Source organism: Rhinatrema bivittatum, chromosome 1 (assembly GCF_901001135.1).
Source record: "Rhinatrema bivittatum chromosome 1, aRhiBiv1.1, whole genome shotgun sequence".
Lineage (NCBI taxonomy): Eukaryota > Metazoa > Chordata > Amphibia > Gymnophiona > Rhinatrematidae > Rhinatrema > Rhinatrema bivittatum.
The window spans coordinates 21,091,554-21,117,842 of NC_042615.1; the positions used below are offsets into that span (position 1 = coordinate 21,091,554).

The 26,289-nt window shown below is 44.2% G+C and overlaps 1 protein-coding gene across 2 annotated transcripts in view; it reads right to left on the reverse strand.

The window, feature by feature from the left end:
- Window positions 1–26,289, reverse strand: part of SCLT1 (sodium channel and clathrin linker 1) — a 207,883-nt gene that overhangs the window by 52,474 nt on the left and 129,120 nt on the right. For both annotated transcript variants that reach the window (XM_029592475.1, XM_029592554.1), the window contains exons 16-19: window positions 26,253–26,289; window positions 24,145–24,219; window positions 13,210–13,355; window positions 2,373–2,565 (exon numbers count right to left, since the gene is read on the reverse strand). In XM_029592475.1, coding sequence (XP_029448335.1) covers window positions 2,373–2,565; window positions 13,210–13,355; window positions 24,145–24,219; window positions 26,253–26,289 — 451 coding nt within the window. The remainder of the gene's footprint in view (window positions 1–2,372; window positions 2,566–13,209; window positions 13,356–24,144; window positions 24,220–26,252) is intronic.

Consider the following 26,289-nt stretch of genomic DNA (forward strand, 5'->3'; position numbering starts at 1 on the left):
AAGCAGATGATTTGGGGGTGAGGCATCCCGAGGCACTGCCATGTACTTAAAAGGGGATGGGCCGGAGAGGCTGGCGACCATACAGTCCTCCCCTGAGATTCTGAGGAGCAGCCGCCTGGTGGTTAGAGCAGAGGGCCCAGGGTTCAAATCCCACTGCTGCTCCCTGTGACCTTGAGTACGTCACTTTACCCTCCAATGTGAGTCCTCTGGGGACAGGGAAAGAACCTGCCGTTGCTTTGAACAAGATAAACAAATAAATAAATAAAACCTGGCTTTCGGCCCTCACCAACCCTGGCCTCATTAAAACCACATAAAGATCTCTAACATCTCATAGCATTTAGACCAACGTACACCTCCATTCCAAGCAGATCACAGCACTAAACTACCTACTTGTTTATGCGGCACCGCCAAGTGATTATTGCCTTTGGACATAACAACTGACATTTGACTATTAATTCTGACGATACCCGATTACTGATTTCAACCGTCGTCACTCGCTTTGAACTCTTTTTGTTGGAAAAGCGTGTCAGGGGGGCAACTTTCAAACTGCCTCTACTGAGACAAAGTCCACGGGTACTGTTTTCGGAGCAGAGATGTTTTATGCTTTCCAACATACAGACTTGTTGGGAGAGATTTATATAAAAGGGATCAACGTCTGCTGTTTCTCCGTCTGTAGACACCATAATACTCCAAGAAAGGGTCACAAATTCTCTAAATTTTGCATGTAGGAAAACTCAGAAGAGTTTGAAAACAGGAAACACTGGGTCAGTATCTTCAGAGAACTGAGCCTTCAAAATAAATCCCCGCATGGGACAGTGCTAGAAACTATTCTGTTAGATTGCTGACCAGCGCTCCATTACAAACCCCCCCTCCCCTCAACCCTTCCAGCATTTTACCACAAAGCAACACAGACAGAGACAGCGAAAACAGCTGACGCAACTGGCGAAGTTCTCACCCACCGCCAACCACCCACATCCACTGCCACCTATACATCCATCCATACACCTTCCTGTACACATTGCCCCGCACATGCATGCACCTATAACACCCTGATACATCATGAATGTCACATGCATACACGCCACACACACACACACACACCACTTACAAACTCACACCCATCCACACCGATGCCAACACCCCAACCACAGCACATCCACTCATACCTATACTCTCCCACAGAGACAGGGACATGACATGGCACAGCTCAATTCATACCCCTCCCCCACATCTTTGCACGTGCACACACACACACGCCCCAGCCACATCACCGGTTATACACACACACACACACAACCATATCCTCAAAAAAAACCCTACATCCAATTCCACTTACAGACACAACCCACACGTACCCATCACATATCCCTAAACCCCTTCAAACATGCAACCTCCTCCCAGTACATCAACCCTCCCTATATCCACACCCCCACCGAAACAGGCAAAATAAATGAAGCAGCTTCTCAACTTTCTCCCACCCCCATCCCCCCCCACACACACTGCACATGCCCTTGCCTCAATCACACCCATACTTCCTAAACCCCACACCTCTTACACACACAGCCAACTGTATATTACCCCCCCAACCATCTCCTCACACACAAACTTACCCATGTAAATGTTGGCCCATCCCATCCTAACACACACTCATTTACACTCCCCCACATGGACACACCCACCCATATTCCGTAGCTCCTCTCACGCACACAACTTAAAAACAGCCCCTACCCAACACACAAACTCCTTCACAATCACATCCACTACCTATAGGCATACCCTCAAAAAATATACCCCACGACTTCCATAGAGACACAGCCCCTTCTACATACCTCTCCCAGCATCACAACCCCCTTCTCACCCACACACACATCCTCCCCGAACCATCCCCATATTACGCACATCCCCAAACACAAAGCTCCATCGCTCACATTCACCTATCCATGCACACCCTCCTAAACACAATCCCATCACCCACACACACCCCATCCACAAATCTATGTTGGATAGCATTTCCAAAGCTATGCCTTTGCATGCTTTCCTTTCCTTGTTTAACAGAAAATAACAAACACAGATTTGAAAATGCTATTTATTTTCCTCTGCTAGACCTCCTGGTCTAGCCTCCCGGTAATGCAACTAAAGAGTACACGTGTTCTGGAACACCTCGCTTACTTTCAGCTGGGGGGGGGGGTCAGCTTTCAGATTAACGTGGGGAAATGCCTCTGAAAATGGTCCCTCCTACGCAGTAGTAGGGATCCAATGATATCTGGCATGGCGGCCCCTGGGCCTCATCGGGTCTTCACCAAGGATCCCACACACACACACTGCGGACACACGAGCATCCTTTCGGGTGAGGACTCATTTCGTTTCAATACCTGAAATTTAGCTTTCAGCTGTGCCTCCCCGGCAGCCTTCTTCCATTCCGCCATCTCTTTCTTCAGCTGCTCGTTTTCCTGAAGAAGTTTCAGCCTTTCGTCACTGACAGTGCCACAGTTTTCTCGTTCGGACTCCAGAGCTGAATGCAGCTTCCTGATCATTTCCTGGCATCGGGACATCTCCTCCTCTGAACTAGAAAGGGAAAACGCCCCGTCAACAGTCCGTTTGCCTTCTTCATAAGAACGTAAGAAATAGCCACACTGGGTCAGACCAAGGGCCCATGAAGCCCGGCACCCTGTCTCCAACAGTGGCCAATCAGGGTATATGTTAACTAGCAAAATCTAACACGTGCAATAAAACATGGCTTTCAACTTCTTGCTTGTGTTTTCAAAAATGCATAACTGTCCTGCTATGTTAAAAAGGCCGATAAAACAAATGTAATACATTTTCACCTACTTTTTAATCTCAAATGCATGGTGCCGACATTTCTTGGGTTTCAACATGATATTAAAGAGACACTTGTAAGAGTTGGTTAATTGGGAAGATTATAATGCACCTGCACTTCTGGTTTCCCCAAAGAGATTTTAGTGATGCACAATCGTCAAACCTTTTCTGTTGCAAACAGAACTAGGGGTCACAAAATGAAACTCCGGGGGGACAACTCAGGACCAATGTCAGGAAATATTTCTTCATGGAGAGGGTGGTGGATGCCTGGGATGCCCTTCCAGAGGAGGAGGTGAAGACAACAACAGTGAAAGAATTCAAAGGGGCATGGGATAAACACTGTGGATCCCTAAAGGTTAGAGGATGGGAATGAAGAAAAGAGTGCATGGGGGTGAGTTGCTGGTGCAGTGGTTACTACCCTTAATCAAGAAGCCTTGATGTTTTTCATGCAACTGAAACATCGCTCTCAGTTTCAACAGCAAGGGGAAAAAAAGGGACTTGGATTTAGACAACAAACCAATGAGGGCCCTGACTTATGTTCTGGGGAACTGATAAGAATGGGGGTAACCTGCCTGGAGCAGCAGTTACTAACCTTAACAAAAGGCATGGCATCCCCACCCTTTACCAATAAGACTTGATTCTTTTGACACAACTGCAACATCATTCTCCGCTTCGACCACGGGGGTGGGATGGGGTGAGGTGGGGGGAGGAGGAATTGGATTCAGTCGACAACCAACACGGGCCCTATTACAGTTCGGGGTACTAATACACAGACATAAGGAAAAAGGCCGTTTCTAAGGCCATAAAGAAAGCACATCAAGCAGCACTGTCAGAATTTTCAAGGCGGCTCCTCACCCAGTAAAAATACTGCTAGCAGTATTTTTTTTTTTTATGGGTGAAGGTTGCTATCCTTAAAAGAAACTTTGGGGTAACCTGCATGGCGCAGCAGATATTATCATAAAAAGCTTGCTGGGCAGACTGGATGGCCCATTTGGTCCTTTTCTGCCGTCATTTCTATGTTACTCCTTGGCTTAAGGTGGAATAAAACATAAAAACATAAGATTTGCTATGCTGTGTCAGTAGCCCAGTATCCTGTTTCCAACAGTGGCCAAGTCAGGTCACAATGTTTAACTGTTTCTACCACACTGGACACAGCAACAGAATTAATCTGGCCACCAGAAATGCGAGTTTACTCAACCTCAGACGAAAAAAGGAGTTACATTTCCAGTGTGAATTAGAAATGTATTTTTGCCTACAAGTTTACTGCATATCTTGAATGTTCCAAAAGAGTAGAAGTTAATCATCTGCTTGTACAAATACTGCCCTTGAAGAAGATCATAAATAAACACGATTCATGTCGGGCTTTTCTGTCTATGGCTTTGGCGTTTTTAGGCAAAAAGGAAATGGACTACTCATTCTGTGCAATAAGATACGTGCTATTAATTTCAGTGTTTCTTCTTTTTACATGCAATTGAAAAAAAAAAGAGTTAAAATTGGATCTGAGACCTATGATTATAAAATGAGCTGTGTCACACATTCAGGTGGTTTCAAGTTTGTTTTAATCACTTTTTAAGCGAATTTGAAAGCTCAATCCTATGATGGTCTCTGTGTTAGCCATTCACTAGTGTGGACCTAATTTTTTCTGTTGATTTTTATTTGTTTAATAACTAAGTCCACCAGAGGAATGTCAATTCCTAACATCTAAGGGGCTAGCTGAACATCACCCTTCCTTCTAAATGAACCAGATGGCCTCAGATTTTAAGGACTGACTTTCAGTTTATATAATACAAACTAATCTCCTATTCTACCCAGATACTAATTAAACCAAGCTAAATCCTCAGGTTCCTCCAGATTGAAAAAGAACCAGTATTTGTATCTCATGGCACAGATGAAGCAACTGAACCTAAAACTCTGGATTATAGTTGTCAATGGTGCCATGAATATATTAAATAAGGTTGGGGACGAAACCAACCACTGAGGAACCCCACATGTGACTATTCTGGGGGTCTAATATCTGAGCCCCAGCTCACCTGTGAGTGATAGTCCTCAAGAAATGATCTAAACCATGCTAAGGCTACACCTAATTAATTAATCAGTTATTTTAGATATTTGGACAATATGAATTCTGGTAATATTGCACAGGATCTAACATTAAGGTGCTACTATTTATTAAGGTGAAAATCGTACTCATCCCCATGTCTACAACAGGCCTGAATGCTGAACACTTACTTTTGGCTAAATTAAAAGATAATTCAGAACTACTGTAAGTTACTTCCTCTTGCTCAGCTGCTGGTGGAGAAACTTTAAATTCCTGATGAACCAAGTCTACTTTCTTGTGTAAAAAAAAAAAAAAAAAAAAAGCAAAGCAAAATTGCTTACCTTGTAATAGGTGTTATCCCAGGACAGCAGGATGTAGTCCTCACATATGGGTGACGTCACTGATGGAGCCCTATCCCGGAAAACTTTCTGTCAAAGTTTCTAGAAACGTTTGACTGGCATCCTGAGCCCACTGAGCATGCCCAGCATGCCATGATCCCTCGAGCCACAGGGGTCTCCCTTCAGTCTCATTTGTAGCAATGAGTGTTAGCCAAAAATAAAATAATAAAACGTATCAGACCCAACTCCGCGGGGTGGCAGGTGGGTTTCGTGAGGACTACATCCTGCTGTCCTGGGATAACACCTATTACAAGGTAAGCAATTTTGCTTTATCCCAGGACAAGCAGGATGCTAGTCCTCACATATGGGTGATTAGCAAGCTACAGGCTGAGTCATCTTTGTATTGGACCAACAGTGTACAACTTGTGCAACAGGCACAACAACTGGTGTACTGTTGGGAGAAATGAAGCAGCCTGAAATCACGAAAGATTGGATGTGGAAGGAGTTGGATTATGCTGGAAACAAGTTCTTTAAGACAGATTGTCCATAGGCTGAATCTTGTCGTCCTTCCTTGTCGAGACAGTAGTGAGCCGCAAAGGTGTAAAGAGAACTCCATGTTGTGGCTTTACATATGTCAGCTATTGGTATTGAACGATAGTGTGCTACTGAAGTTGACATTGCTCTTACTGAGTGAGCTTTTACTCGCCCCTGGAGAGGAAGGCCTGCTTTTTCATAACAAAATTGTATACAATCTGCAAGCCAATTAGACAGAGTTTGCTTGCCCACCGCTGTTCCAGGTTTGTTTTGATCAAAAGAAACAAAGAGCTGGGTGGATTTCCTATGGGCCGTAGTGCGATCTAAGTAGTACGCAAGCGCACGTTTACAATCCAAGGTGTGTAAAGCCCTCTCTCCTTGGTGAGAGTGCGGTTTTGGGAAGAAAGTAGGCAAGATAATGGATTGATTCAAGTGGAATTCCGTAACTACCTTGGAGAGAAATTTTGGGTGTGTACGGAGTACCACTCGGTCATGTAGGAATTTTGTGTAGTGTGAGAATGTGACAAGTGCTTGTAACTTGCTAACCCTTCTAGCAGATGTGATGGCTATTAAGAAGATAGTCTTCCAAGTGAGAAATTTAACATCATAGGAATCCATGGGTTCAAAAGGAGAATGCATGAGCCTCGTTAAGACTAGATTAAAGGTCCCATTCCGTGACCGGTGGTCGGTGTGGAGGTTTAAGTTGAATTAAATCTCTCATAAACCTACTAACGAGGGGTTGCACTGATATTGGCGCATCTCCAATGGTATTGTGATAAGCTGAGATTGCACTTAAATGTACTCTTACTGATGAGGTCTGGAGACCAGAGTCTGAGAGATGCCATAGATAGTCTAATAACGATGATGTGGTGCAGGAAAAAGGGTCGACACTGTTTTGTGTGCACCACGTGGTAAACTGTTTCCATTCAGCATGATAGTTCTTTCGTGTGGAGGGTTTACGTGAAGCTACAAGCACTTGAGAGACATTAGTTGAAAGATTGAGAGGTTGTTGAATCAAGCTTTCAACATCCATGCTGTGAGGATGACGCAACCGGCCCTGATCCTGAGTTATGAGAGTGGGTGCTGTGCCCAAGCGAATTGGGTCTCTGATCGAGAGGTCGAGGAGTATTGGAAACCATACTTGTCGAGATCAATATGGGGCTATGAGTATCATGGACCCTTTGTCCTGTTGTAGTTTCACTAGGGTTTTGGTTATTAACGGTATTGGAGGATACGCGTATAGAAGACCTGAGTTCCAGTGGCGAGCAAAGGAATCCCTGGGTAAGCGGTTTCTCTGCTTGTACAGGGAGCAAAAATTGTCCACTTTGTAATTCAGTTGTGATGCAAAGAGGTCTACTGTTGGTTGGCCCCAATGTTGAAAGATCTTGGTCGCCACTTCTGGATCCAGAGACCCCTCATGAGGTTGGAATTGATGACTGAGGCGATCCTCCACTACGTTAAGAACATAAGAAAATGCCATACTGGATCAGACCAAGGGTCCATCAAGCCCAGCATCCTGTTTCCAACAGTGGCCAATCCAGGCCATAAGAACCTGGCAAGTACCCAAAAACTAAGTCTATTCCATGTTACCATTACTGCCTGCCAGATAAGTGGCCCGGAGAAACATTGAGTGTGTTAGGGCCCAGTTCCAAATCTGTGCTGCTTCTTGACAAAGGAGATACGAGCCCTTACCTCCCTGTTTGTTTATGTACCACATGGCTACTGTGTTGTCTGTTTGTATCAAAACAGTCTTGTGGGAAAGGAAGTCCTTGAACGCATGCAGCGCATAATGTATAGCTCGAAGCTCGAGGAAATTTATCTGAAATGTAGCTTTGAGTTTTGTCCAAGTACTTTGAGTCTGCAGATGTCCAATGTGTGCTTCCCACCAGAAGGTGGATGTATTTGTATTTAAAGTCACTTGCAGAATCGGTTTTGGAAAGGTAGGCCTGTGAGCAAGTTGTCCATGTTTGCCCACCATAGGAGCGAGGACCGTAGTTGCTAAGTTACTTGAATTGGATAAGACAGTGGTTGAATAGCTTGTATCCATTGGTTTCTGAGTGTCCATTGAGTGACTCTCATGGCTAATCTGGCCATAGGAGTGACATGAACTGTGGAGGCCATGTGACCTAAAAGAGTGAGGCATTGATGAGCTGTTATTTGAGTGCATGCGCGGAGAGAGCCTGCTAACGAGGCGAGTGTCTGCGCGAGGTCTTTTGGAAGGAAAGCTTCTGACGTTATAGTGTTTAATTCTGCTCCGATGAATTGTAACTGGTGAGATGGTATGAAGTGGGATTTCTGGTAGTTGATGAGGAAACCCAATGAATGGAGTAGAGTTATTGTGAGCTTGAGAGAGTTGAGAGCTCCTTGTCTTGTTTGGCTTCTGATGAGCCAATCGTCCAGGGAAGGAAACCATGCACGTCTTCCTTGTGCAAGTGGGCAGCTGCCACTGCCAGGCACTTTATGAACACTCGAGGTGCTGAAACAAGACCGAATGGTAGCACCTTGTATTGGAAATGTTGACTTTCTACTAGGAATCGCAGATACTTGCGATGAGGAGAGAATATTAGAATGTGAACGTAAGCGTCTTGAAGATCCAGAGAACAGAGCCAATCTCCTTTTTGAAGTAGAGGTAGCATGGTGCCCAATGACACCATCCTGAATTTTTCTTTTTTAGGTATTTGTTGAGTTTCCAGAGGTCCAATATGGGACGTAGGCCTCCTTTTTTCTTTGGAATGAGGAAATAACGGGAGTAGAATCCTCTGCCCTGCTGAGGCCGGGGAACTGGTTCCACGGCCCTGGCTCTCCGAAGGGTGGATAATTCTTTTTGTAAGAGTGTGGATTGATTGTTTACTGTCCAAGACGAGGTGGGTGGAGTATCGTTTGGTACAGTGAGAAAGTCCAGGTGGTACCCTTGAGATGTTATCGAGAGTACCCATTGATCTGTGGTGATGTTCGACCAATTGTGCTGGAAGAAAGTGATCCGACCTCCTACTGGCAAATTTGGGGTTGGATTGGCAGGTAGGCTTCTGTTCCCCGGTGAGATTTCAAAATCCCGAAGTCGGGCCTGTTTGTGGAGGGGGTTGAGCTCTAGGTGCTCTTGGGTGTCGGGACTGCGGTCTTTGTGCTGGTCTAGATGACCTTCCACGGGCAGGAGGTGGATAGTACCGCCGTGGCCTAAAATATGGCCGTTTTGAATCTTTCCTTGGGATCTTCGTGAAGATGTTTGAGACTCCTGAGCTGTCGCAAGGTTTCCGAATGTTCCTTCAGCTGGAAAACTGCCTCTTTTACTTTATCTCCAAAGAGATTGTCCCCTGCACAAGGGAGATCAGCAAGTTTCTCCTGTACTTCTGGTCTCAGGTCGGAGGCCTTGAGCCAGGCCCATCTGCGGGCACTTATGCCAGTGGCAAACATTATAGATGACGTCTCGAAGCTATCGTAAGCTGCACGAACTTCGTGTTTCCCAGCCTCCAGGCCCTTATGGATGATATTACTGAAGGAATTTTGGAATTGCTGGGGAAGAGATTCTGAGAGTTCTTGAATTTGTTTCCATAAATTACGCTGATATTGCGTCATATATAGTTGGTAGGACGCAATTCTGGAAACTAACATGGACCCCTGAAACATTTTCCTGCCTATGGTGCCCAAAAACCTATTGTCTTTTCCAGGAGGATTGGATGAATGAGGCTTTATTCTTTTTTACCTCTTTTAAACTGACTCAACTACTACAGATTGATTGGGGTAGTTGAGTTTTTTGGAAGCCTGGGATATGTTGGATTAGATACGTATTCACCGGTGGCATGGTGCAGGGATGCTCCCATAGCTTGTGTTGTAAGTCAATTAGGATTTCGTGAACTGGAATCGCCAGGATTTCTTTAGGTGGGTCCATGAATTGTAATACCTCCAGAGTTTTTTGTCTAGTATCCTCTTCAGATTCCAGCTGAAAAGGTATGGTGTCAGCCATATCCTTGATGAAATTTGAAAAAGAAAGGTCCTCTGGAGGGGATTTCCTTCTTTCCGCTGGAGGAGAAGGTTCTGAAAGGACTTTCTCTGAGGAAGAGTCAGTATTTGGATCCTCCCAAGTGTGGACGAGAAGGAGTCGATGGAATAGGAAGAGATGGCATCGACGGTTTCTCCAGTGGCTTCGATGAAAATAGTGGAGAAACCGATGGGCGTGGACGAGGGATTCCCGATGGACCTGGAATAGGGGTTCAGGCATCGGTACTTCTTTCACTATTTCTTCTTCCATCGGTCTTGGCATCTGTACATCTGGTGGTTGTACCGGGATGGCATCGATGAGTGTGTCCAATTTCGCTAAAATTGGCACGAAAAAGGACATATCTGGCATCGGCATGGGTTGGAGTGGAACCGGCGATGGAATCGGCAATGGCATCGGAATGGGCACTGGTGACGGAAGTGGAACCGGTACTGGCGATGGTGCTGGCATCGATGGCGGAGTCTTTATTGGTGCTGGCATCGGAGGCATGTCACGGAGTGCGTCTCGAACTGCCTGGCGGATGTAACCATCCAGTTCCGCCCTCATAGCTGGTGAAACTAGAGCAGCTACGGGGGGAGGCAGCGAAGGTGATACCGGTACCTCTGCAGGGCCCTGTGGAAGTACGGTTCCCAGCACCGATATCGGTGGGGATCGCCTAGAGTCAAAGGCATCGGTGGACATGGAGAGTCCTCTCTCTGAGATTTCTTCGGAGCTGATTCGAGACTCGTCAATGGAACTCTGGTTATCGGATCCAATTCAGGATCGTGAGGCGTCCAGTGTCGATGACGATGTTTCTGCCAAATTAGACGCCTTTTTCAATGACAGATGTAGACTTTATCGATGATTTTGAAGGGGTCGGTGACGGCCAATCACCTGCTTCATCCGGTCTACGTTTTGTTTTAAGGATGACCTATCTGTTCGCTCCAGCCGGAGATGACTAGGTGGAAGTTGATGTCGATGGCATTAGTTGGAGATGGAATAAATGTTCCATTTTCTCCATGCGCAGTCTTCTGCCTTTCGGCGTCATCTTGGCGCATCTTGGGCACGTCGAAACATCATGTCCCTCGCCAAGGCAAAGTACACACTCTATGTGTGGGTCCATGATGGACATGGTGCGGGAACAATTCGGGCACTTCTTGAAACCCGTAGCCATAATGAAGGTCGGACAGCCGTTGACGACTTTCTGACACAGTTTAGCGGTAACGGAACCGACCGGAAAAATTAAAAGACTTACCGACAATGGAAAAAAATGAGACCCCTACGGTGCTCTAAAATTTTTCTGAGTTTTTAAAACTTTTTTATGTAGTGAAAATTCACCACACAGGACTCCTATAACCGCGAGGCTAATGGCTTCGTGGAAAAAAGAAGACTGAAGGGAGACCCCTATGGCTCGAGGGATCTTGGCATGCTGGGCATGCTCAGTAGGCTCTGGATGCCAGTCAAAAGTTTCTAGAAACTTTGACAGAAAGTTTTCCAGGATAGGGCTCAGTCAGTGACGTCACCCATATGTGAGGACTAGCATCCTGCTTGTCCTGGGATTAAAAAAAACAACAAAAAACCAGCAAAAAACTCGCAGCTGTGAAAAGGGAGAATGTCTGAGAATACAGTTTTTTCTGTACCTGAAAAATATGAGCTTAAAGATGTTTTTGGGAGGGGGGGGGGGGGGGGGGTGGCGACATTTTTCTTGTTTGGACCATGCCACTTGGGAAAGCATAGCTGCTTACCTGTAACGTGTCCTCCGAGGACAGCAGGATGGCAGTCCTTACACATGGATGACATCATCCGATGGAGCCCGTCACTGATCTCAAAGATTCTAGAGCTTTCACCATACTCTACTGAGCATGTGCAACTGTAGTCATCTCTCTGCCCCCTAGGCAGAACTCCTCAGTCCATGATATAGCTAATACATGGAGAAACCAACTCCCAGGGGAGGTGGGATGGCATTCTGAGGACTCACATCCTGCTGTCCTCTGAGAACACCTGTTACAGGTAAGCAACTCTGCTCTCTCAGAGGACAAGCAGGATTGGCAGTCCTCACACATGGGTGAATCCCAAGCTATAGGCTGCCAGAACAAGAAAAGATGGGGAAAATCCCATAGTGAGGAAGGCATCACCTTTCTCCCTTTTGTTTGTGAGGCAGCCAAGAGAAAGATGAGTTGGGTTCTCTACACTTCAAAGAGACCCAGAGGACAGACAGAGACCAAAACCTCGATGCGTAGTATAGGTACCTTAGGCAGGGGTGCGTTGCGAACACAGGGCGAAAAGCGCGGTTCACAATACAAAAAAAACCCCAAACAATCTAACAGGTACCAGAAGGCCCCGCTGTTCTATCTGCTGGAGTTAGAGAATAGTGAAGAACTGGGGCTGCATGGCAGAATTCTAGTTCTTCATCTGCTGGTAGTGAGACAAAATATGTGCATCTGAACCCGTCTGGTGGGACGAGAAAGAACAGCTAATACTAGGTCACTGGCTGCAATGCAGATAGACCAGAGGTGGCCAACTTCAGTCCTCGAGAGCCACAAACAGGCCAGGTTTTCCGGATCTCCACAATGAATATGCATGAGCAGGCAGCCCTAGTTCTTCACTATTCTCCATCTCCAGCAGATAGCAGACAGATGCTTCCAGGCCTAGAAAAAGAAGAGTCTGCTCCCCCTACAATAGACCAAAGCGGTGTACAAAAAATATTTTAAAACAAAGCAATAAAACCAAATGAATCATAAAAACAATAAAAATTACATAAAATCTAACTTAAAACAACTTTCCTCACAATTGGCTAAGATCCTTAATACTCAATCTACTGAATGAAATGTCTACTTTCTTTCTAAAAGCTAAGTAATTTGATGCTAATGTTACGTCCTGTGGCATGGAATTCTACAACTTGGGCCCCCGAGTTACAAACATCCTTTTCCTATGAGCCATCATTCTCACTTCTTTTCGGGGGGGCCGAAATATGATTCTGAGAACACAAATTGTGACTTGGGGTGTAGTGCTTGATCCCTTTCTGTAGATTCTTTGCCCTTACTCCATGCGTCACCTTAGACATCAGAGACACAATCTTAAACTGAGGCATGCTGCTCTATAGGCAACCAAGGTAGTTGTTGAAATAGGGGTGTAGCGCTCACCCTTCTGGGATAATGGAAGATCAATTGAGCAGCCATATTTTGAACTAATTGTGACGGGTATAAATCTTTCTTTGGGAGACCTACCAATAGTGCACTGCAATAATCTAACAACGGACAGATAAAAGCTTGCACAATTACCCTAAAAAGAGAGAAATCCAGAACTGATCTGAGCCTCCTAAGCTGCCTTAACAAAGAAAGCTCTCTGTTTCAGATGGCAGTTGTACCTCTTGAGTGTAGATAGAAAAAGTTGTATGTTTCACCTTGGCCATTCATTGCTTAGCTTTGCAATCCCTACTTTATAACATTTTTCCTGAATTGCTGCTTTAAGAAAACAGTCTTATGGTACAATATTTATGAATTGCTTACTTTATCTCCAGTTGTCTAATTTTATTATGGGCTGTCTGAAGACTAATTTGTAGGTCATCTTTAGTACGTTCTGCCATCAGACATCTTTGATGTAGTTCCTCTAGTTTTCTGTGGTTGCCTTCATTTCCTCTGCCTTCACGATACAGCTGTAAAATAGGTTTATATGTAAAATACATCTCTGTTCCAGTATCCACATAGAGAACAAATAATTGTTTTACCTAGTGCAGAATATATACTGTTTGGCTATTGAAAAAGCCCTCATGCTCACAAATGATAAAGCCAGAAGTTAGTTTTAGTAAGTTATCTTGCAGGTGAGCAGTCACATATAACAATTACTATTCTCTGAAGATACCATTCTAATGGAGCCAAACTGATAGATTCATGTGATGTGACTGATCACATGCTCGATAGGAAGGAGCTTCTCTTAAGTTCTACAGCTTTCATCTGAAACAACTATCATCAGTTTTTCTTTGATAAGAGTATGCAATAAGAGTCAATATATTGTGGAGAGGTTAGAAGGAAAGGCTTGTCTTTTTGCAGATGACACTAGTATTTGCAAGAGAGTGGATACTCCTGAAGGAGTAGACAGAATGAGAAGCGATCTAAAAAAGCTTGGAGAGTGGTCAAAGGTTTGGCATCTGGGGTTCAATGCCAATAAGTGCAGATAATCCAAAGCAGCTGTACATGATGATGGATGAGAGACTGATATGGACAGACTGGAAAAGATGGGGTGATAATGTCTGACAATCTGAAGGTAGCAAAGCAATGTGATAAGGTGGTCTGATGCAGTGTGGCAAGTCTTAAGTGGCAGCTTTGCAAAAGTCTTCAATGGAGACAGTTCTTAGGTGAGCCACTGAGGGAGGCATGGCTCTTCATGAATCTTGACAAAGACTGGACTTCATATCCAGCCAGTGCATAACAATGTGTGATACAGTCAGTTTATCAGTAAGAGAAAGTGCATTTGGCAACCATCTGGCCCAATCTGCTAGGACTGAAGGAAAAGAATAGTTGAGAAGCCTGACAATGTAGTTGAGTTTTCAGTTAATAGGCCAAGGCCAGTTTACAGTCCAGCAAATGGAAAGCCTTCTCTTGTTTATGGATATGAGGTCTTGGAAAGAATGCAGGCAAAACAATAGCTTGATTCAAAATGAAACAAAGAAACCACTTTAATCAGGATGGGCGTGGAGTACCACCATATTGTAATAAAACTGCAGGTATGGAAACTATGAAACCCATGATTGTAGCTTGCTGACGCTTCTAGACAAAATGATGACTACCTTCCATGTAAGAAACTTCAAGAAGGCAGACTCCAGTGGAGGAGTAGCCTAGTGGTTAGAGCAGTGGATCAAGGTCAGGGCAGGCAACAGAGACATAAACAAGTCGAGGTCTGGGCAGGCAGCTAGCAAGAGTGGTGAGGTCCAGGCGGCAGGCAATCATGGTCAGGTCCAAGCAAGAGGTCAAGATCCGAAGATTCAAGCCAAGGGTGGATGAACACACACTGAAGACATTGGACAAGTAGGACAAGGCAAGGTAGGACGAGGTGGGCTGGACAAGAAAGGCCGGAGAAGACAAGGCAAGGCTGAGAGGCAAGGCTGGATGAGGCAAGGCTGGAGGGCAAGGCACAGGATCCAGGAATGCAGACAGGAATCAGGAACCAACACACAGGAGCAACATGATTTGCATTTACTTGTTCAGGAGTAGAAAACCTGTTGCTGAGGCGAGGAACTGCTGTGGCGCCTTAGCTTATATAGGCCAGGAGACTGATGTCATCTGGAGGCGCCACTCAGGGTTTCCCTCCACAGCATGCATATTGTGCACGTGCCTACTGGAAGGTAGCGGCCTGGCTGAAATGGCAGCATCAGCGATGGTCAATGGCGAATGGCAACGGCGGGATGCTGCCACAACAGGAGACCTCTGGCAGTGTGACAGGTGAATGCGGTGGCTCGCGGGACTATCCCGTGAGCCACCAGACTGCTTTTGCTTAAATACACATCAGAAACAGTTAAGCATAAATGATTACTGCAGTGCCAAATGTTGTATTCAGAGAAAAAGTTATATGAGGTTTTTTTGCTTGCTGAATATTGCTGTGCTCACAGAGGAAGATAAATGAGGCTGTCTTGTTCAGAAGGGAAATCTCACTAACATGCAGTAAAGATGTGAATGTGATAGAAAGTAGCTTTTAACGTATTACTTAGAAATACTTATGTAGATGTATGTGCCTTCTTTTAATGGGACCCTCTGCATAGTTTCCTGTAGATTAGAGAAAAGGAAATGCTTTGAACTCTCATAGTTAACCGCTTCTAATAGAAAAACTGTCTTTATTAAAGAATGAGGAACCACATTTTACTTTAGTAAAATGTAAAGACATGCAGGCAATACACCAGCATGTCAGAGACACCGAGAAGGTAAGTTGTTGAAGAAGAGCCCTGTGACTGAGAGCTTACTCTCAAATCCTCTGAGATTCCTGGCAGAGGATCCAAGACCCTGTGCCCCCTTGTTTGTTCATGTAGAATATTGCCACTTGGTTGTCAGTATGGATCAGAGGTCTATTTCCCTGAAGTAGATGCGAGAATACTCTCAACAAATGCCGAATGGCTCACAGCTCTAAGAGGTTGATCTGGATCAGACATTCCATTGTCTACCAAGTCCCCTGAGTTTGGAAGAAACCTGTATGTGCGCTCTACCCTCTGGTGGACGCATCTTTTGCCAGTGTTACCCGATGAGGTAAAACTTGAAACAAGGCATCTATTTCCAGGACCCCTGGTTTCAACCACCAGTATAGGGAGGTTTTTATCTCTGTGGTTACCCTTATGGGATATGACAAGGGCTGATGCAGCTAATCTCACAGAGAGCGAAGGCACCCACTGGAGAGCTCTCATGTTCAGGCGAGTCATTGGGACCACATGCATCGCCTACGCCATGTACCTGAGGACAATCAATTACTCAGGCCAGGACTTGAGAACACTGTAACAAATTCTGGATGAGTGCTTGTTGGCAAATTGCCATTTCCAAAGGGAAGAGTGCTTCTCGATTCTCTGGGAGGGGATGAGGTTCGTCTTGGTAAAGTTATGAAACCTAGTAACCTAGTTATGAAACATAGTTATATGTCATTAAACGTTACTTATGCTAGTGAAAATGTTAGTAATATGTTACCAATTACGCCATGTTAAAAATGATATGAAGTTACAATGTAAAGTAAGTAATATAAATCTTACTGGAACTGCGTTACACTGTAAACCGTTGTGATATGCCAGATCGAACAATGGTATATAAAAACAAATAAATAAATGTGTAACTGAAGGAGCTGGATCCTCTTCTACAAGGAGTCCAACACCCCCACATGAGAAGGTTCCATCATCAGCCAGTTGTACATATAAGGAAAAACACAAATCCTCTGATGATGAAGGTGTCGCTGCTACCACCAAGCATTTCATTAAGACCCTTGGGGTCGCTGAGAGGCCGAAGGGGAGAACTTTGTATTGGTAGTGAGATGTTTCTACCAAGAATTTGAAATATTTCCAGTGAGACAAGTGGATGGGGATGCAAGCATATGCATCCTTCAGATGCAAGGATAGGATGGTGTGGAGTGGGTTCATCTTGAACTTCTCCCATAATAGACGCTTGTTCCATCTTCAGAAATCCAGGATAGGTCTCAATCCCTCTGACTTTTTAGGAATAAGAAAATAGTGGGAATAGAACCTCTTTTCATGATCTTTGGGAGAGACAGGCTCCATCGTCTGCTGGCCAAGAAGAGACTCCACCTCAAAATGAAGTTGGATTAAGTGAAATGGATTCAAATTGAAGGCTAAATATTGGTGCAGCACTAGAGAATAGGAGAAGTACAAATGGTAACCAGACTCCACAATTGTGAGGACCCAACAATCCTTGGTGATCTTCTGCCACTCATCGAAGAACAGCTGAATCTTCCTCACTACTAAACAGTCAAGGCCTGAGGGTCAGATCTTGTCAAAAAATGGGCTGGAAATGCTGTGGCGTCTCAGGCTGACATCTCTCATACTGGCATCTGCAGGCTGAACGTTGCTGTTGCAGCAGCGTAGGTGGAGTGTAATACCACTGAAATCGATGGATGGGGCATCTTTGGAATAAGGCACACTGGTCAACTCCTACCAAGGACCGATGCCACATGTTGCTCAAGCTGGGCAATGGTTTCTCTGACCTTGTCCTAGAACTTGTGAGGTCAGCCAACTTGCCATGAGCATCTTTACACAGACTGCTGGCTCTCATCCAGACCATCCAGTGTACCCCAATGGCTGCTGCAAAAGATCTTGCTGCGTCAAATGACTTGTACACAAGACTGGATAAGATGGCATTCACACTTTTGTGTCTAGAATAGACTGCCGATAACTCCCCAGCTTCTTTTCCAGAGACTCCACTAGAGGCTTCAACTTATAGAAACATAAAAATGACGGCAGAAGAAGACCAATAGGCCCATCCAGTCTATCCAGCAAGCTTTCACACTTATTTTCTCATACTTACCTATTACTCCGACCGCTGAGTTCAGGGCCCTTATTGGTAACTTTTTGATTCTAATTTCCTTCCACCCCCGCCACTGATGCAGAGAGCAGTGTTGGAGCTGCATCAAAGTGAAGTATAAGGCTAAATGTTTAAGGGTAGTAACCGTCGTATCGAGCAAGTTACCCCGATGTTTGTATACTCATACTGCTCAGATCAATGCCTTATTAGATGTTGTCTGGATGTAAATCCTATTTCTTTATCTCCCCCCCTGCAGTTGAAACAGTGAGCTGCGCTGGATATGCATTCAAAGTGAAGTATCAGGCTAAAAGGGCATCTGAGCAGGTTTTCAGAGATTTTTAATTGACCTTGTTTTTAGCCTAGTACTTAATGAAAGGGCATTTGTCTGAGCAAGGTTTTTAGAAATTATAATTCAACTTTTATTTATTGTCCAATACTTAATAAATGACAATTCCTCACTAAATTAGTTTAGGTGGGATATATTCGAATTAGTCACCCAGAACTTTGAAGGGTGTGGGATATAAATACTCTAAAATAAAATAAATAAATAAATAAAATAAACAGGTTTGAATGTAGTCAGTCTTATGTTGTACTTTGTGTTATGTTAATTGTGTAGATTTTTATGGAACCTACTTAGGAGTATAGATAGGTGAGAGGGACTGTTTACAGTGACATTGCAAAGCAGCTTAGATAGGAGCTTTTGATGTGTATGAACCATCACTGTGTCATGGTCAAACTTGTTATAAGTCAGATCCATCCCTTGGGTCTGGCATTCATTGACTCTGCGGGTTGAAGTGACCATCACCCTAAATACAAGCTTTCAAATCAGGTACTCCAACCTCACAATATTGACATGTTTGACAGAGTCTTTGATGCAAGATTTCAAATGCATAAGACCCTTTTTATAAATATGACAACTAAAAGCTAGGCAGAAATTGTTTACTGTTTCTACATATCAGAGAAAAACACCTATTGCGAATAAGCAGGAGTTGGATTTTAAGCTAATCAGAGACATGGAAGGTATTTCAGCAGTCTTAGTGTACAAAAATTCAAGGAAGTAATGTGATCCAGATGAACAAGACCTGAAGAGCTGAGGCTAATCAGAATGCAGTTTGGACAGGAAGAAACTTGTTTAGGAAAGACTCCAAGAGGAAGACAAAAGAGGGCGAGGAGGCTGCCAAAGGAGGCAGCAGCCTGACTGGACAGGACCTGGAAAAGCCAAGAGCTATCACCTAGGTGAGGATATCTGTGTAAGCAGCTGGTGGACACAGCAGCCCGGACAGGGTAAAATAGAACTGGGTGTTTGGTTTCTGCAAAGAGCTCTTGTACTGTCTGGAAAGTGCTGGTGTTGCAGGGAATTCAAATTTATTTTTTATATACCACATGTCCAAACATGTATCGCAGTGATACACAACATTCAATACAAAATACAGCAAAAAGTAAAACATAACAGCACATAAAGTTACAAACATAAAATTATAAGTTAAACTAAACATTCAGCAAGTTTAAGCTGCGTAAAATAGAACAAAGCACAACAACATGCGTCGCTGGAAAGCTACTTTGAAAAGCCAAGCTTTTAATTGCCGGTGAAATATTAAGTGCCCCGGCAGGGCATGCCACAAAGCTGGCCCCATCCAAGAAAAAGCTCTCTTTCTGGAACCATTAGTGTGAATTTTGAATGGATGGGTGTCTTCGAATTACAACCATGTGATGAACTAAGAGCTTTAGAGGGAATGAACCAGTCAATTTTAGTTGATAAATCAAGTGGGTACAGTGGGTACAGTGTGTGTGAACCCCCCCCCCCCAAAAAAAAAATCTTAACATTTAAAATGACACTGGAAATTAATTGGAAGCCAGTGAAGCTTACTAAGAATCCGAGTAACATGCTCCATTTAATGAGAACCCCCTAATTACCCTAGCCACGCAATTTTGAATCAACTGCAGTACCTCCATAGATGACTCCTTGTATCAAAGTTTACCAGAATTACAATGATCTAGTTGGGACCCTGCTAATGCCTTTTTAGGTCCTCTTGTTCCAAACCATATGCCATTTTGCAAATGCCTTCTTTGCCTATGCGGCAATCTGGGGCTTGGAAGCGTGTTGCTGCCCGTGGAGGAACAGGCCTCATGAACAAATAAAAGCATTATTTTACTGGAGGGCCTGGCTGTGCAGTTGCTTCTGGTAATCTGGGAACAGGGGAGGGGCATCCTCTCACAACTGTCAATCACAACTGGTTGCCAGGCAACAACACAGCAAAGTATTTCTCAATCACTAGAGGCCGCAATAAATCCTGCGTTATGATTTATGATTCACAGTATATAGCGCTGTGAGCAAGTAGGAGTTTACCACAAGGGGAACAAGCAAGCCAGAGACAAGACACTTCCCTTGTCCACAAGCGCTACTGTGGATATACAACATTGGAACTTTTATTTCACAGTCACGTGACCCCCCTGATACAAATAAATTCTCTTTGCAACATGGTCACGTCAAGGTAGGAGCAAAATTACTTTTTTTGCTCTAGTCTGAACCAACTTTCTTTATCCACATTTCTTATTTGGATGTCTTGCTCTTTCGAGCAGAGGTGTTTTCCCAACAAGGGATACATAATTACTCATTTACATAATCTAATATGCGCACATATTTTGGCCAATTTAACTGGAGTATCTTTAAATATATAGAACGAAATGAGCTATGTAGGTTAAGGAGTTGAATCCAGCACTAATAATTATTATAGCACCATTTGAGGGTAATTTTCAAACAGGCCATGGAGGGCTGAAGTCTGTGGGTGCAAAGCATGTGCACAAGTCCGCTGTGAACATTGACAGGCTGACCCAGTATTTGCATGTGTACACACACACACACACACACACACTTTCTGCATGTACAGTCACTCACATGTTTGCAAAAGTCGAAAGCGTGCGCATAAAACCTTTTCCCCCCAGAACACCTCCTCCCAATGCAGGTAAACCGTACATGCGAAATGGGTTTTCACGCTCACTTTTACACACCTAACCCCCTGATTTTCAAAGCACCACTTATGCGTGTCCTAAGTCGTTTGGAAAAACAAGCCCCTTATTCAAGGAGATTCATAACACGTATTGCAAGTTATATGGTCCCTCGTGCCTGCATAATTTTTCTGATGGAAGGAGGAATGATTATTTTTTTCAATTACAGCTGAGAAAGCGAGATAAGGTGGCTGGGCCAAGTCCCACAGAGAGTCAGGGGCCAGGTGAGATTATAAGAGAGAGATGATGCACTAGCCTTCCATGTAAACCTTTAACTATGGAGGCATTTTGTCAATCTGATGAAATAAAAACAATGAAAGCTAGTTAAACTTAACAGTTTTCTTAAAAATATACAGTACTTTACTGGCATTTTCGTAAGACCTATGAAATCTGTTACATTTATTGTACTCGAACGAGCAAATGATAAACTCACTGGCTCTGTGTTCAAGAAAAGTCCAGTCCCAAATTCAGTTTCTTGTACTTATCAGTTTCTTTCATGTTGCTGTTTTGTTAGTTACCGGCACACTTTAATATTTCTTCTGGCAAAAAAGCACCCATCCCAGTAAAGTCTTGGATCTGCCTGGATTGTGAGGTTATTCCACCTACTGGGGCCGATGCAAAAAGGTTACGCTGAAATCGGGCGCTGAGTGTTCAGTGCCTGCTTTCCTAACGCGCCCCCCAGGAACCTCTCTCCTGGGGGTGCCATGCAATATTTAAATGAGGGCTCGCGCTGCCGAGGAGGCGCTAGGGGCGATTGCACGCCCCTAGCGCCTCCTTGACGGCATGCGCTGGAGAGAGGTCCGCTGACGGTGGCTGTCCCCCGGTTAAGAAAACCAACGCTGAATTTATCAGCGTCCATTCTCCCAACCTGACTACGGGCACCAGGTAATTGGTCCTTTCACTGAAATGTATTTATTTATTTATTTAACATTTTTATATACCGAGGTTCTAGAGACAGAATCACTAAGCACTTCGGTTTACAGAGAACAATTGAAATGACTGAAAGTGAGTCTTACAGAGAACAAGGAAATGAATAACTGCGATGTTACTCAATTTAAAAAACTCATTAAGATATAGAAATCTTAAATAACAGAATCATCAATAAACTAATCATCAATGAAAATGGTAGTCAAACATGCAACAGTTGCTTAAAATGATTAGTAATATGTGATTAAATCTGAGGTTATTTGGACGTGAAAAACATAATAAAAACTGAGACAGGGAGGATTGGAAGGATTAAATCCAATTAATCGTAGGCTAGAAATGTGACAGTAAAGACCAATCAGCAATAAGTGAAGGAGTGATTAAATTAATATTACGTACCTGACACTTTAATATTGATTTATACACTCCTTCTGGTGCCCGTAGTCAGGTTGGGAGAATGGACGCTGAATTTATCAGCGTCCGTTGTCCTAACCCGTGCATGTGCCAGAGGTTCAGGAAATGTGGGTCCTAGACGCACATTTGGTTTTTGCTCTGGGAGTGAATAGCTAATAGCCTCATTCACATGCATTTGTATGTGATGAGCGCTATTAGTTTCACTCCGCGTTGGACATGCGTTGTTGAGGCGCTAATCCCCACTGTGAAGTAACTACGTCCCGTTATGTGCTAAGCCCCAAAGTCAATTTGAATGCTGAGTTCAGTACAAACACAATTATTTTGCATTTCATTTCTGAACAAAAATGACACATTTCATATTATTTGCAGCTTTTGCCTACGCCTCAGCAAACACCCAGCCATAGCTGTATTTATTTATTTTATTTAATACAATTTCTATACCGGTATTTGGTAGAAACAGTCATATCGGTTTACAATGTTACATAAACTCTGACTAACAGAGCACCTGCCAGGTCAGTTCCATTGCTTTGAATTATAAATAAGAATTTGAAGTAGGGGGGTCCCAGTTTTATAATATTTACTTTGTTGCCCTTGACTGTCTGCGTTTTTTCACATTTATGTTTTTACTTCAAATAATGGAGTACACAGTTTGCAGGCAGGGGTCCTGCAAGCTCATTTTAAAAGAGGAACTTCACGTAGAGTTTCCCCTTTGAAAACGTCTTTCATTGCAGGGAGAGAACTACCAGCGGAGTAGGCAGGTGTAAACTCCCCACGTGCAAAGAGTTACAAATAAACGCCCTGCATGTAATTTACCATGATGCCTCTCTGTTTAGGGGTGGAAAGAAGTAAAAATATTGTTTCGTTTTTTTGTTCCATTTTTGGGGGGGATGAGGTTTCCACAAAAATTGTTTCGTTTAATGTTTAATTTATTTCATGTAAAAAAAAAAAGAAAAAAAAAAAAGAAACGGGGCCTCGTGAGGTCTCCTGTCCCCACCACACATCCCTCCCACCAGAAATAAATGCCAAGGCCAGGATTCTCCTTGGCCCCAATCTGCCTGGGTCCAAGAGGGATCTGATGACGAAGCCTAAGCCCAGGCCCAGCCTTGCACAGGCTGAGGCAGATTGCCGATGACCTTGGCCCAGGTCCTATATGGGGCCCAGGCTCAATGCCAGGCTCCAGGCTGAGTCCTGATGCCTGGGGGGGGGGGGGGGGGGGGCAGAGCTGGGCAAGAGCCAGCATTGCGCTCAAGTACAGGCCAGGGCCCCTGTTTCGGGGCACTGTCCATTCCCTATCGGCCACATTTTAAATCCTAGGCGTGCGCAAAAAACGGGGGTTGCGGGCGTGGCCAGGTCTTGCGCGCATCTTCAAAAGGCCCCGGCCGCATGCGTTATCCCCCGTTACATGCCGAAGTGCCAGGCCCAGTTAAAGGAGCGATCCGGGAGGAGGGGAAGGGATGGAAGGTGCTACTGCTCCATTGGAGCAGAAAGCAACAAAATAAAAAAAAATCGAAAGGTAAGAGAAAGGGATTAGAGGGTGGGGAGGAGAGGGGAAGGGTAGGGGATAGGAAAGCGGACTGGGAGGGAACTGGGGAATTGCATAACTGCTCCCCCCCCTTGTGCACGCCGTACGCACGTGCGAGGGCGGATTACAAAATCCGCCCTCGCACGTGCGTGCGCCGCTCGTATTTTATAGCACGCGCGCTTCGTTAAAAATCTACCCCTATGTGAGGCCCTGGCTTCGGGCCTAGACCCAGGCACAAGGGGCGACTTTTCTTTTCCTAATTTGTCATTATTTATCTATCTGTTTTTAGCATCTGGGCACGCACGCTCTCCTCAACTATGTCCAACGTTGCACTAATATCATCAATTAATTCCCCCCCCCCCCCTGCCCCAAAAAGGTAAGGGAAAGGGGAAAATGAATTTGAATTTTAAGCCCGCCATTTCCAAATGCTGAAGGCGACATATAGCATTTTAGAAATCAGGCATAATAATTCCCTGCCCCAAAGAGCTTACATCTCCATGGGTCCCTGCAATAACGCAGATAAATGGGTCCATGCAAAACAGCAAAAGCGTAAAACTGGACCTGTGCATCTTTACCTTTTCAAGTTCTTCTTCTGCGGCTCGCTTCTCTCTTACAGCTCGTTCAATTTGACTCTGTTTATCACTGCAGTCCTAGGAAGAGTCAGAGTCATCTTGTCAACAGAAATATTGCAAATCTGTACATATTGCAAAACAGAGGGCCCTCTTTCTATGCTTCAGACATCAGATCCCTCTCCTAAGTGGCCCAACGGCACATGTCCAGAAGGGGAGGTCAGTAACTGGGCTATTCAAACAAGGAAAAGTCAAGGGGCTCTCCTGACTGACATTCTCCATACCTTGCTGGGTGAAACCTAGCAAACAGCACAGTTAGAAGGATAAGGAGTAGAGAGGACAGAAGAGTTAGGGGACGGCGTCTACGAAAACATCAGCAGGTTATCTGGAAAGCATTTGATGGGGGCGAGAGAGAAGGAACCAACAGCAGGAGAACAAAAAAAGCAATACAGAGTTTGAGAAACGTGGAAATAAAGGTCAACGTACAAGTGGTAAAAGCGATACCTTTTCTATTGTATGAACGACCAGCTTTCGGCAGCATATTCTGCTCGGACAAGATGAAGAAAGTATAGTGCTTGGAAACTAATCACGTGCCTATTAAACTAATCCAATTAGTATATTATCAAAAAAATCTCTCTCCTCTCCCAGGTACTCAATCCTCACAAGCTGTAGTTGCGTCATCTCAATGTAAACTACACCTCAAGCAGGGCGCCTTGACGCATCGGCGCTCGCGTGCTTCACTCATTAACATTTTATGAGCTGTACCATGAGCACAGTCCTTTGCACTCTACCCCTTCAACAAAACATTTTTCTCCTAATGCAGATCATAAACTTTTAATGATCAAGTTCCTAGTAAAACTGCTTTCAAAAGTGAGAGACAAGAAAGCTACAAAAAATTATCTAAAAGACATTAAGCTTGTAAAGCACCAGGAAAGTTTCCAAGAATTTAGCTAGGAGTTGGCTCCTTATATTCCTACTCAATATAAAGATATTCCTGGGCACCAAATGTGCACAATGAGCAGGAAAGGGAACATAATTATTCATTCTACAGCAATTCTATGAAAGCAGGGGGATCAATAATCAACAAAAGGAAAACTGAATTCATTCTTCTGTTCTCATTCACTCACAGACAAAGTCCTTGGAAACAGCAGAGAAAGCAGGAGTTCACCTTAGACCATAGGACAAATTCAGCTGCACAAGTGGGTGATGTCACTGGACAGCGCTGGTGTGGAACGTGTCATCTCAGAGCTTGGAAAGATCTAGAAGTCTTCCCCAGCAGGCGCGGGTATTTCCGCAGTCATTTTACAAGCTAAACTTCAACTCTAAGGGGAGGAGGGTGGGACTGTGTGGATCAATTGTCCTGCTGCTGGTGGAGAACACATGTTACAGGTAAGCAATTTTGTTTTCTCCGTGGACAAGCAAGCCTGAATTCAGACTCACAAGCAGGGATTCCCAAGCTGAGGGCTTGCAAGCTAATATTTGTTTCTTGATATGTGAAGGGAGGAATTGCAACCCCGGATTAGAGCAGATGGTGGAGAAGGAAGAGTTGAAGCATTTAGGGGCCAACGTAAATAAGCCACCTGCATGATTTTACATCCGATATCTGCATGGGGTTTTTCGGTGCTGTCCTTATTCATGTATGTAATATAGGTTTTAGCACCTAAAAAACCTGAGCAAAGATCAGAGTGAAAACAGGCAGTTGGCTTATTTATTTATTTAAAAGGATTTATTACCCGCGCCCTCCAACGTTCGGGGCGGGATAAAAACATTTCTAATAGAAACAAAGGCAAGGCCGGGTTGTTGAAGCCTGACTGGTATCAAGATAAAAATGGCGGAGTGGAAGGGGAGAAATAATAAGACGGGAGTTAAGGTTCACACAGATCTTTAAATGCCAGCTTGAATAGGTAGTGCTTTCAGGATTTTCTGAAGTCCTTAGTATTAGATAGGCACAGATTGTATTTTTATGTGTTACCATATAATTTGCTGTGATTTTCATACATAAATGTTCTCTTGAAAATCAAATAAAGAGAATAATAAACTGGACTTGAAACATATCTAAAAGCAGAATCACCGACGTTTTAGTAAGGCAACCCTCAGTCTCCTCGTCTACTTACCATCTGAAGAGCAGACAGGTCTTCCGTTAATCGTGAG